Raw genomic sequence first — 14,114 nt, 5'->3', positions numbered from 1 at the left:
ACTGATTCGAAACTTCTGGACTCCAGAACTGTGAGAGAGTACATTTCTGTTGTTTTAAGCCACCTAGCTTGCAGTAATTTGTTACAGCACCCAAAGAAATTAACACAGACCATATTAAAAGTATTATTAGCGATAACAGAGTATTTGTGGCATTCCTTAGCCAAGCTGAAATAATAGTTTTTGATAAGGTATTCTACTTCTTGTCTAATTCAAGAAAGAAAAATTATTTAAGCAAAACTATAAAGGATCTTATATTTTCATATATTAACATAAAAATTGTGCAGCTGTAGATCAATGAAAATAAGAATATGTTATTTTTCAAGATATTCAATTGGGTAAAAAATACTGCGACTTGCTACCATGCAAGTTCACATTACTACAAAGAAGGTGCTTTAATCTAAACTTCTCTGGACTGAACAACTAAACAGAGTTGTTAAAACAACAATTTAAAGATATGAAGTAAAATACTGAATAACTATAATATCATAAACACTCAAAAGATAGTAACAATTATTGTCATTATCTTTATGTGTTTTCTCATTTATACCGCCCCTAAATCTTGTTAAGTTAGAGATAATTACTATTTCAGTTCTACAAATAAAGGCAATTGTGGTCAAAGAAGTTAACTTCTGGAAATAACAGCCACAAAATGATGGAGCAAAATTTCAAACTGAGTCTTCAAAGTCTAAAATTCATGGTTTTCTCTCATAAGCATTCTATCTCACTATTTCATCAAGTACATAAATATACTATCATGACATTCTTTCTAGAAGCAAAGAAGCAATTCATCAAGGAAAGGGAAATCTTTTTCAATTACTGTTGTTGGAAAAGCTGGATAACTATATGGGGGTGGGGGGTTGGGGAATGAACCTCAATTCTTATATCACAACATGTACAAAAACTGAGATGGATCATAGATACAGACATAAATGCTAAAACTACAAAGCTGCTAGAAGAAAATCGAATATCTTCAGAATATAGAAGTAGGCAGAGGTTTATATTTAGGTCTTTGATCCATTCTGAGTTTATCTTTGTGTATGGTGTTAGGAAGTATCCTGATTTCATTCTTTTGCATGTAGCTGTCTAATTTTCCTAGCACTACTTATTGAAGAGACTCTCAACACTAAATGACAGAGAAGATAAATGATCTTGTTTACCAAAGTCACAATGAAAGTCACTGGTTTTCTAGGTGTACTGTTAGCTAGACTTGGAACAAGGAAGTAAGTATATGTTTGCTACCACTGTCTCCACTCTCCCTGCCTCCCATCAGAGGCAACTGCCTGGGCGAGTTTTCGGATGTAGTGATAAGATGCTTACAACTACATATTATTTTACAAGACTCCAAAGAAAGATCCTGTATTTACAGATCCAAGGCAGGAGACTGAAAAATGATTTTATAATAGAAAGTGACTAGACAGTAAGCAGGGTTAAAGGGTGACAACAAGAAGCAACCATGAAGCACTAGAATCTCTCACAGGCGATGTGAGACACTGTCTTCCTTCAACAGTCACTGTACTGCAATTGTGACTGACGTGTTTAGTGTTAAGGTCTCTTTCAAACTCTTCAGGTATACCATCAAAATTCTTGTATTTGATTAGTGGTTATTTCGGGCTACAGGGAAGGGGGGTTAATTAAAGGGAGATAGCCAAAGATTTATTTTTGAGGTAATGAAAATGTTTTAAATTGACCATTATGATGGTTGCACATATCTGTGAATATATTAAATCCACTGAACCATAAATTAAATGGGTGAACTGTATGGTTATGTGAAATAAATCTCAATTTAAAGCCATTAAAAAAATTGAAACCATCTAATCATACACAGAAAATATAGAAGATAGGAAAAACAAGTATACAAGGAAGAAATTTCAAAAAAGTTGAATCAGAATCTAATCAGTTACAGGATATACAGGAAACAGAAAAACAAGTCTACAAGGAAGTATACATAAAATCCAGAAGGCAGGAAACTGTAAGACAACTAATCCAATTTCCTCAACAAGTCAATGGCACAAAAACAAACTTAAGAGTTGGGGGAGGGAGTAGTATTCTACTGTATAGATACACTACATCTTTATCCATTCACCTGTTAATGGGCATTCAGGTTGCTTCTATATATTGGCTACTGTCAGTAATGTTGCCAGGAACACTGGGGTGTACCTTCTTGAATTAGTGTTTTCATTTCTTCAGATAAATACCCAGAAGTGGAACTGCTAGATCATATGGCTTTTTGAGGAACCTCTATACTGTTTTCCCCAGTGGCTATACCACTTTACATTCCCACCAACAGTGCTCAAAGGTTCCCTTTTCTCCATATCCTTGCCAGCATTTACTATCACTTGATGATAAACAACATCAAGGTTGATCAACCTTATCATTTTTGATGCTGCTGCTAAGCCGCTTCAGTCATGTGCACTTCTTGATGATAACCATTCTAACAGGTATGAGGAAATACTCTCATCGTGGTTTTAATTTCCATTTCCTTGACGATTAGTGATGTTGAGCACCTTTTCATGTATCTGTTGGTCATCTGGATGACTTCTTTGGAAAAAAATGTCCATTTAGTTCTTCTGCCCATTTTTAATCGGATTGCCTTTTTGCTGTTAAGTTGCATGAGCTCTTTATATATTTTGGATATTACCCCTCTTATCTGAAATATATTTTGCAAAATTTTGTTCCCACTGTTGTTGTTATTCAGTCACTCAGATATGCCCGACACCTTGAGACCCCATGGACTGCAGCACGCCAGACTTCCCTGTCTTTCACTATTTCCCAGATCCTGCTCAAACTCATGTCCATTGAGTCAGTGATGTCATCTTGTCCTCTGTGGTCCCCTTCTCCTGTCTTCAATCTCTCTCAGCATCAGGGTCTTTTCTAATGAGTCAGCTCTTCACATCATGTGGCCAAAGTATTGGAGCTTCCTTTCAATGAATAGTCAGTGTTGATTTCCTTTAGGATTGACTGGTTTGATCTCCTTGCTGTTCAAGGGACTCTCAAGAGTCTTCTCCAACACCACAGTTCAAAAGCATCAATTCTTCGGCGCTCAGCCTTCCTTATGGTCCAACTCTCTCATCCATACATGACCACTGGAAAAACCGTAACTTTGACTAGACAGACCTTTGTTGGCAAAGTAATGTCTCTGCTTTTTAATATGCTGTCTAGGTTGCTCATAGCTTTTCTTCCAAGGAGCAAGCATCTTTCAATTTCATGACTGCAATCACCATCTGCTGTGATTTTGGAGCCCAAGAAAATAAAGTCTTTCACTGTTTCCATTGTTTCCCCATCTATTTGCCACGCAGTGATGGGACTGAATGCCATGATCTTTGTCTTCTGAATGTTGAGTTTTAAGCCAGCTTTTTCTCTCTCCTTTTTCACCTTCATCAAGAAGGTCTTTAGTTCCTCTTCACTAAGGTAGTGTCATCTGCATATCTGAGGTTATTGATATTTGTCCTGGCAATCTTGATTCCAGCTTGCGCTTCATCCAGCATGGCATTTCACACAATGTACTCTGCATATATGTTCAATAAGCAGGGTGACAATATAGAGGCTTGACATGTCCAGTACTAACTATTGCTTCTTGACCTGCATACAGATTTCACAGGAGGCAGGTAAGGTGGTCTGGTATTCCCATCTCTTAAAGCATTTGCCACAGTTTGTTGTGATCCACACAGTCAAAGGCTTTAGCATAATCAATGAAACAGAAGTAGATATTTTCCTGGAATTCTCATAGGATGCCTTTTGTTAATTGTTTCTTTAGCTGTGCAAAAGCATTTAAATTTGACAATTTGACATTTAAAGTCAACAATTTGTTGACTTTTGCTCTTGATGTTTCTGCTTTAGGTATTATATCCAAAAAAAAATCTTTTCTAAGACCAAAATCAAGAAGCTTTTTCTCTACATTTTCTTCTAGGAGTTTTATACTATTACCTCTTTTGTTTAAGACTTTGATCCATTTCAAGTTAATTTTTGTGAGTGGTGTAAGATATGGGACCAATTTCATTGCTCTGCATGTGTCTATTTAGCTTTCTCAGCACCATTTATTAAACAGACTATCATTTCGCCATTGGATGCTCTTGGCACCCTTGCAGAATATTAGATCACCATATGCTGCTCATATGGTGATCTAATATTCTTCCAACCATATGTTGGAGGATATTATGATTAGTGAAATACATCAGACAGAAAAAGACAAATATTTTACAATATCACTGATATGCAGAATCTATAAAATAAAACAGACTAAAGAATATAACAACAATAGCAAAAAAAAAACAAAAAAAAAACAGACTCACAGATATAAAGAATAAACCAGTATTACCAGTGGGGAAACAGAACCAAGAAAGAGGTAGGAGATTAAGAAGTAAAATCACTATTATAAGGCTTCCCTGGTGGCCCAGTGGTAATGCAGAAGACATGCAGAAGACATGTGTTCAATCCCTGATCTGGAAGATCCCACATGCTGCAAAGCAACTAAGCCTGTGCACCACCACAACTGAGCCACTGCTCTAGAGCACAGGAGGTACAACCACTGAGCTCACGTGCCCCAGCTATTGAAGCCCACACAGCTGAGAGCCCGTGTTCTGCAACAAGAAGCCCTGCACTGTAACTAGAGAGCAGCCCCTGCTCAAGAAACTAGAGAAACACCCACACAGCAACAAAGACCCAGCACAGCCCAAAATAAATAAATTACTATTATAAAATAAATAAGCTGTAAGAATATATTATACAGCAAAGGGAACAGAGTCAATTTTTATAATAGCTATAAATAGTACAACCATTAAAGATAGTGAAACACTGTGTTATACACATGAAACTTATTTAGTATTATAAATCAGCCCTATTTCAATTTAAAAAAAAAGAGGAAGGAGAAACTATCCTCTTTTTTTAAATGCAAGTGATCTAAGACCAAATTCCATCTGTGGATTTTGTTTGATCCTGATTTGAATAAATCAACTACAAAAAGACAAGTGAAATAATTGAGAAAATTTAACATGCACTGGATAATAGATGACACCAAAGAATTATAGACTGTCTATTTTGTTGTGTGATAACAGCATTGTGGCTAAATAAAAAAAAGTCAATGTTTTCACTTGTCTTCTACTTCTGTGTATGTTTGAAGATTCCCATAACTTGAAAAGAGCTTTCTCAGAAAGAATATAAGAAGAGAAATTGAAGTCAGCAAGCTCTGACAACGCTTTGAAGGAATTCTGTTGCAAAGAAGAGCAAAGAAATACTGAAAACGGGAGACTGATGGAAAAGTGGGGCAAAAAAAGAATTCTTTTAAATGGGAGAAACAGCAGCACATCTGCATGTTTGTAGACTGATGGGAATGTAATGATCCAGTAAACAGTAAAAGTAATGCCATAAAAGAGCAGGGAGAATTACTAAAGTACTGCATTTTAGTAACAGAGGAGTTGGGATCTAGCTCCCTAGTGGTTTATCTAGAGTAACTGGTGAACAGACAGACAATACAGGTACAGAAGGTAAAAGGTGGACACACGTGGTGGTAGGAGTATGTGGATGCCCCTGACTGCTTCAATTTTCTCAGTGAAACAGGAAGCCAGGTCATCCTAAGACTGAAAATAGAGAAGAGCAATTAGGATTTTAAGGGAAGAGTAGGAGGCATGAAATGAGTCAACTAAAACAGCAGGAGAATGAACAGACTAGGAAAATAAAATATTTTTAGTTTAAGCAATGTAGAAGTCTTCATGCATTAGTGGTCAGATGTGTAAAGTGAGACCAGTCAGTGAGACCTGTGTATTTTTCTCCAGCCACGCCCAGCTGCATGAGTGCTGACATGAAGTAAGCAGAAGGTTGGGTTTAAACAGCGCTGAGGTAGTGCCAATGACATGAGAAGTTAAGGAAATCAATGGTATATGCAAAAGAGTAATTATAAATTTCAACAAATAATTTAAGTTTGGTAAGGAGAAGAAAAAAAGAACATCAAGGAGTGAAGGACCTAAAAGCGTTAGCAGGATCAGTTGAAGTCAGAGCACCAGAATAAGAGCGCGAGAGAGAGAAGCGGCGGTGGTCAGAGAATAAGAATTGTGGAACTGAGAGTACATAAGGCTTAGTCATTCATAAAGACCAAATCCAGGGGTAACTATGGAAATGAACAGTGAAGGTGTAACACACAACACAGGAAATCAGTTGAAAAGAGGAGTTCAAGACACTCAATAGGGTATTAGAAGGACCATCTCTGTGCACACTGAAATCATCCAGAAATCTACATATTATAAACTTGCTCCCATCAGCATGTTACTGTTGTTAAAAGTAAACTTCATATCTTAAAATTTAATAACAAACATTATAAACATGTCACCACAAGCCATTTAAACTACTATGCTCTGGCATACCATGTTTGTTCAATAATTGGTACTATTTCACAGATAAAAAGAAAGTGTTAATATAACTCTACCCAACTCACTCAACTACTTTTTCAGTTTTTGACAAATGGAGCATGTTTTTAATTCATATTCCTACTACAACTAAGTATCAGGGTTTTTTTTTTTAATTAAAATTGATTATCCTCATGCCAGCCTCTTGAATTAAAAGAAAAAAACATATATTTATATCTCTGACACAGCTCCTGGCTTAAAGCAATAATTCAAAACTATATATTCCTTTCTATTGAAGGAGATAGATAATACTATGAATCTACACAATTATATAACACTTACTTCAGTATCTATTGGGGCTTCCCTGGTGGCTCAGAGAGTAAAGAATCTGCCCGCAATGTGGGAGACACACGTTTGATCCCTGGCTCGGGAAGATCCCCTGGAGAAGGGAATGGCAACCCGCTCCAGTATCCTTGCCTGAAGAACCCTATGGATAGAGAAGCCTGGCAGGCTACAGTCCATGGGCTCACAAAGAGTCAGACACAACCAAATGACTTACTTTCACTATTTCAGTACCTATTATTCCTAGAAAAGACTCCTGAATTTTCATGTATGAATCCACCTTGGGTCTGAGAAATTCTATTTATACAATTCCAGAGTTGATTAAATCCTGAATATAAAGTTTTGGAGTTGATTAGGAAATCAACACTTCTGTAACACCTCCCAACACTCCCCTGTTGTGTGATATTTCAAGTTTCAGGAAAAAGTGAGGTAGCAACCAATAAGGTTGTTAGTGATACTAATGATGGAACCCAATTTCCTGGCACTTCAGTTCAGTCGTTCAGTTGTGTCCAACTCTTTGCGACCCCATGGACTGCAGCACGCCAGGCTTCTCTGTCCATCATCAACTCCCGGAGCTTGCTCAAACTCATGTCCATTGAGTCAGTGATGCCATCCAACCATCTCATCCTCTGTTGTCCCCTTATCCTCCTGCCTTCAATCTTTCCCAGCATCAGGGTCTTTTCAAATGAGTCAGTTCTTCACATCAGGTGGCCAAAGTATTGGAGCTTCAACATCAGTACTTTCAATGAATATTCAGGACTGATTTCCTTTAGGATGGACTGGTTTTATCTTGCAGCCCAAGGGACTCTCAAGAGTCTTCTCCAACACCACAGCTCAAAAGCATCAATTCTTCAGCACTCAGCTTTCTTTATAGTCCAACTCTCATATCCATACATGAATACTGGAAAAACCATAGCTTTTGACTAGATGGACCTTTGTTGGCAAAGCAATGGCTCTGCTTTTTAATATGCAGTCTAGGTTGGTCATAGCTTTTCTTCCAAGGAACAAGCATCTTTTAATTTCATGGCTGCAGTCACCACCTGCCGTGACTTTGGAGCCCAAGAAAATAAACTCTGCCACTGTTTCCATTGTTTCTCCATCTATTTGCCATGCAGTGATGGGACCAGATGCCATGATCTTCATTTTTTGAATGCTGAGTTTTAAGCCAGCTTTTTCACTCTGCTCTTTCACTTTCATCAAGAAGCTCTTTAGTTCCTCTTCACTTTCTGCCATAAGGGTGGTGTCATCTGCATATCTGAGGTTATTGATATTTCTCCTGGCAATCTTGAGTCCAGCTTGTGCTTCATCCAGCGTGGGATTTTGCATGATGTACTTTGCATATAAGTTAAATAAGCAGGGTGACAATATACAGCCTTGACATACTCCTTTCCCAATTTGGAACCAGTCTGTTGTTTCATGTCCAGTTCTAACTGTTGCTTCTTGACCTGCATACAGATTTCTCAGGATGCAGGTCAGGTGGTCTGGTATTGCCATCTCTTTCAGAATTTTCCAGTTTGTTGTGATCCACACAGTCAAAGGCCTGGCTCTTATCTTTCCACTGTTTTTCATGGCCTAGTCAGAATGTAACTGTAACATACCATATCTTAAACACATTACTTACTGTGGTATGATGAGATATACTGCCAACAATGTTGAGGTTTTTGAGCAGCTGGGGAGAGCCACTATACTGTCCGGAGATCTGCTTCCTGACTTCAGCAGCCACAGTTCTGCAACAAAAAAAGCAAATACATTGTTTGCAAAAAGAAATCAGCTTAATTTAAAATGGTAGAAAGCTAAGTATATTAAAAGTTCATTTAAAGAACAACAAAATCTCAGCATATCAGTAAGGTTATAAATTTATAAGCTAATTTAGTAAATACTACTTATAATTATAGTAGAACGTCTTTATAATGCTGATGCAGGGTACAAAACTGACAGTCAACTTACATAAGGCTTCTTTTTGTATATGACATTTCAGGGAAATATTTTGGCTTATGACAGAGCTGAAAGCTATAAGAAGTATATATTATAAAGTATATAAATTTTAAGGATATAAAATTAATTCTAAAATACTTTATAAACAATATTCATGGCCCATAAAATTATTCCCTATTTTTACTTAACTAATAAAAACTGTCTGCATACTCTGGTATTAATGGCTTTCTATACTTCGACCCTAATCACCTCTTCAGCTTTTATATTCTATCTCAAATTCTTCTCAATGAACATAAATTGCTTCCTAGAATGCTGTTTCTCTCCTGTATCCGCAAATTCAACTCAACTATTTTAAAGGTAAAACTCAAATGGCAAGACTTCCATAAAGCTTCTTGACTCACCACAGCTAAAATAATATCCTTCTTTAAAACTCAGAGCATTCATCATAACCTAACTCGCATTTTTCTCCTTCCTAGTTATTTTTTCCACATTCATGTATGCCCTATATAAACAGAGGCAATGGTTTCATTTACTGCTATTTTCCCTAAAATATTCGGCATGTGGCACTTAAAACAGAGAAATGTTTATTCACCTCTGGGCCAGCTTGATGATACTTTTGTTCTGGAGCGTTCTCAAATTAACGGTTGAATTCAGAGCCCTAAACATCTTAGTGCCCATTCAAATTTCCAGCTGAATTTCTAGATAATCTCATTTTCCAAAAATTATCTGAATATTATATGATATAGTCTTTAGCCTCTTCTCTTCCATACTTCCTTACCTTTTTCATATTCAACCACTCTACACATACCTCTTGAGCACTGTTAGGAGTTGACTACTCAATTAGAAATTTTTGATACAAAGGTAAAAGAGTTATTTTTTAAGGCTCAAGGTACTGAATTAGCTCAACTTTTTCTTTACTTGAAGTACTTTAGATCTTATTTGTGTTTCATAAAAAGTTAATTTGTTATTTTTAATTGCCAAAAGTTGGAAGCTTATTCAACAGGTAAAAGGGTAAACAAACTGTAGTACATTCACACAATGGAATACTATTCAGCAACTAAAAAAAAAAAAAAAAAAAAAAATGTGCTAGCAAGCCAAAGAGATGAGACATGGAAGAACCTTAAGAGAATATTGCTAAGCGAAAGAGACAAGGTACTGTATGATTCCACCTACAAGACATTCTGGAAAAAACAAAAGTATGGAGAAGAGAAAAAAACCAAAAACAGCGGTTGCCAGGGGCTGTAGGAGGAAGGAAAAGGGAGAGAGGAATAAGTAATGCCCAGGAGGTTTTTAGGGCAATGAAACTATTCTCTATGACACTATTATAATAGACACATATACTGTACATTTGTCAAAACCTAAAGAATGAACAACACAAAGAGTAAACCCAATGTAATTTTTGGACTTTAACTAATAATAATGTATTAGTATTGGCTTATCTATTATAACAAAGGTTTCACATTAATCCAAGATGTTAATAATAGGGGATACTTGGTTGGGGTATAAACATGGGTGATCTCTCTTCACTTTCCACTCTTCTTTAAATCTAAAACTTCTCCCCAAAAAGTCTTAGTTTTTTTTTTTTTTTTAAAAAGCAAATGAATAAAAAAGACTGACAACAGACAAGGGAGGAAGAAAAGAGCATGAAGAGACCATTAGAGGTTAGAGATGAAAGCTAAAGAGAAAAGGTAACCTTTGAAGGAGAATACTGATCGAGGAGAGGGCAAAGGGCAAAGTCTGTAAAGCACCGGATGTGAGAGGACAGGAACATTTACTTCAGTTTATGGCTCCCCTTAGGTCTTTTAATGACACCTATCCACTGTGAATGTTCATCAGGTTTAGTTTAAAGGCCTTACAATCTCCTGATGGGTTGTCAAGACTGAAACGAAAATATGAAAATGCCTTTAAAGAGGGAGAGAGAGGCAGAGAACAAATATTATATCTCTACCTTCCTCAGTGCTACTTAACTCAGTCTACCAACCTCAACACAACTTCAGTGTTTCTGTTTTTCAGTGTTTCTGTGGCTAAACCATGAGTAATCTGAATTGTAAACTGCTGTATTTCATCAAGGTCAAGATCTCACTAATTGTTAAGGCTTGCTGTTACTTCAGGTACAGCTAAGAAAGAAAAGCGTCGTTAATTAACCATTACACCATCAATTAACTGAAAGACATACTCTGATTTCACAAAAATGGTAAAAAATGAAACAAAACTTAAAATATTACTTCCAAAAGAGACAATCTTTTGCTTAATAACAGAGACATGCAATCTCCACAGAGACATTAATCTCCATATTACAAATATTTGTCTTATTTGTACAAGACATGATTTCCCCCAAAGAGAAAACCAGCAAAAATTTTTAAAATAAGAACCATTTCCAAACTGAGCTATAATGGTAATAAAAATATCTGCAACCCAGCAAAGGATGTATTTATATTAAGACCCTCTACATGAAAAGATTTCCTCAACGGTAATTGAGGAAATTTTCCCAAACAGAAAAGCCTCTCTTAACTACACCATGGTCCAAAGTATGCGTGACAAGTAATGTAATAAATATAGTTCCTGGTATCAGTTAAAAGCCTTTATCATAGATTACTTTTGTGATAATTTTTCCTATTTCTAACATAGCTCATATAGTAAAGCAATACAAAGAAGTCTTTTTACTTCTAATAAGCTATTAACATCAACAGCAAAGTGGAAAGAGGTCAAAAATCCCACAGTTACTTACGCTCTTAAATTATAATAGCAGAATATCTTCTTCCCCTCCCTGAAGAACATGATCCAATATTTGACCTATTTATCTCCTTACCAACTCTCACCAGCTCCACAAACTCCCTTACTATGTCAACACACATTACAGTTTCTACAAAAAAAAAAAAAATGCACTCACTAAGACCATTCATCATGAGACATTAGAAATGACAAAGCGTTCACATTCTGAGGGAAAATTATGTTGCATGTAGCATTTCATCTAACCTCATCCCACTTTCAGATGCCCCATCAACCATGATTTCCAAATGTCTCAAGCCTAATCTGGGCCTCTCTCATCTCTACTCATTCTTCATGGGTCCAGAGGAAATGCCCAGGTGAAGATGGCAGGCGGATTCTTTACCACTGAGCCACCTGGGAAACCAAAGGAGAGTTTAGACTAAAACAAAAGAAGTTAGTTGAGCTACTCCTATAAAGTTTACAAAAAAAAAAAGTCTGCAATGTAATAGGTCAAATAAGAATAATATCTCTTGGAACTGGTACTGTTTACATTGAAGACAGAACTCAGGGAAGAAGTGTAAGGGAATATACCATGGAATATACCAGGTAAGGGAACATATCAAAGACAAGGCAAAAGGGCTAGCTAAAAAGCCCCAAAAGAAAAAAGGTAAGAACAGATGATACTCCAATGCTGTGACTATACAAGTCCAAGACTGATAACCAACAGGCTGAATCATAGTTGGACCATTGTGTATAGTTCCTATTAAAGACAAAAAGAGGCAAAAATAAATAAACAAATGCAACACTATATCACTTTCCAAGTATTTGTGCCAAATTTGTCCAATATAACCATAAGTTTACTTTTTAAATCTGTGAGTCTATTTCTGCTTTGTAATAAGTTCATTTGTGTGTGTGTGTGTGTGTGTGTGTGTGTGTGTGTGTACGGTTATCAGGGGAGGATGGGGTAGGAAGGGATAGTTAGGGAGTTTGGAATTGACATATACACTGCTATATTTAAAATGACTAACATAACACTGTTAGTCAACTATCAGTTCAGTTCAGTTCAGTTCAGTCGCTCAGTCCTGTCCGACTCTTTGCGACCCCATGAATCGCACCACGCCAGGCCTCCCTGTCCATCACCATCTGCCGGAGTTCACTGAGACTCACGTCCATCGAGTCAGTGATGCCATCCAGCCATATCATCCTCTGTCGTCCCTTTTTCCTCCTGCCCCCAATCCCTCCCAGCATCAGAGTCTTTTCCAATGAGTCAACTCTTTGCATGAGGTGGCCAAAGTACTAGAGTTTCAGCTTTAGCATCATTCCTTCCAAAGAAATACACCAATATAAAATTAAAAGTTTAAAAACAAGCAAAAACAAACCTGTATATCTAATATCTAGATCACAAAAAATACAGAGAACAGTATTAACAATACCAAAAAAGGCAATCAGACAAAAAACAAAAGAAAAGTCGTGTCTCTTTAACAAGTCAATGTGATGAATAAATAAACACAGTGGGCTAAGCTTTAGCACAAAAAAGACATAAGGCTAAAAATTAAAGTCTATTCAAAAAGAGAAAGAAAGACTTAAATATAACCAAATACAATGAATAGTTCTTAACTGGATCCTGGTTTGAACAAGATATTTCTAAGGATAATGAGAAATTTGAACATGGACAAGGTATTACATAATTAAGAATTAGTGTCTTTTTAATGTGGGAACAGTATTATAATAATGGAAGAAAATGTCCTTATATTTTAGAAAGGCAAATGAGGTCTATAATTTACCTTAAGGGCTTAAAACTCTTCAGTTATTACTGCTCTGCCTTAACAGAGAAAACTAGAAAACTAAATATGGAATACAGGTATGGCAAACACTCTTCAAGAAGTGTATCACATCCTCTGTACATTCCTGACTGGTTAATCTGCCTCTTTTACTCAGGTCAGACACTCATCCTCTGTGCTTTCAAAGCACTGTGTTTATCCTCATTCATTCAAAGTAACGGAGTTTCCAGGAGGCTCGTTCAGATAGGTGGCGGACTAGTCAGACTGTTTTCCATGGTGGAATGAGAACCTGGCCTTGCAGACAGAGTTTGATTTCAGCAATGGGAAAACCCAATGTTTGTAAACATTATCTTTGAAAGAAGCACATAAATTGCAATGTAGGTTTTTCTAAAATGGTAGTAATGCAACCCACAAACGTAAAAGTATGGTGGGGGAAAAAATAGTCTGGTGAAATATGAAAGATTTGGCTTCTCAGACCTGGCACACTCACTTTTCAGAGGTACCTTTGCAACCTCCTTGAAGAATGACTGAAGCCAAGGAAACTTTAATTCTGACAGGAGTATGTCTCTTTTTCTGTATAAATGTCTCAAAAGAGGTTAATTTCTGCCATTAAAGAAAATGTGTACTGTTTTTAACTGTCTGGCGGCACTTTCCTATCAAAAGCTACCTCATTGTGATAACTGAGCAGATAAATAGTATGTATCAAACTGTTCTGAAATCTACTTACCTGTCTCCTTACAAGGAACTAAGCAATTAGTTTTACCTAGCTTAGCACCCTCTAGGAGAGTGCCTAGAACACTCTGGTTGCTTAATAAAGTTTAAAAAGCTGAAGTGAAAAATATGAGACTATAGAGAAATTCGGAAAATTCAACAGTGGCCACAGAACTGGAAAATGTCACTTTTCATTCCGATCCCAAAGAAAGGCAATGCCAAAGAATGTTCAAACTACTGCAGAATTGCACTCATCTCACACGAGAGCAAAGTAATGCTCAAAATTCTTCAAGCGAGGCTT

The 14,114-nt window shown here is 36.7% G+C and overlaps 1 protein-coding gene across 9 annotated transcripts in view; it reads right to left on the bottom strand.

Moving 5' to 3' along the window:
- DOCK7 (dedicator of cytokinesis 7) overlaps positions 1-14,114 on the bottom strand; it is a 209,569-nt gene that overhangs the window by 174,093 nt on the left and 21,362 nt on the right. For all 9 annotated transcript variants that reach the window (XR_011565855.1, XR_011565854.1, XM_070786435.1 and 6 more), the window contains exon 2: positions 8,299-8,404. Coding sequence is in view for 7 of the 9 variants with exons in the window: in XM_070786435.1 (XP_070642536.1) it covers positions 8,299-8,404 (106 nt within the window). In the remaining 2 variants the exon portion in view is untranslated. The remainder of the gene's footprint in view (positions 1-8,298; positions 8,405-14,114) is intronic.

Source organism: Bos indicus, chromosome 3 (assembly GCF_029378745.1).
Source record: "Bos indicus isolate NIAB-ARS_2022 breed Sahiwal x Tharparkar chromosome 3, NIAB-ARS_B.indTharparkar_mat_pri_1.0, whole genome shotgun sequence".
Lineage (NCBI taxonomy): Eukaryota > Metazoa > Chordata > Mammalia > Artiodactyla > Bovidae > Bos > Bos indicus.
The sequence above is the reverse complement of the archived record's forward strand: the minus strand, read 5'-3'. Positions and strand labels throughout refer to the sequence as shown.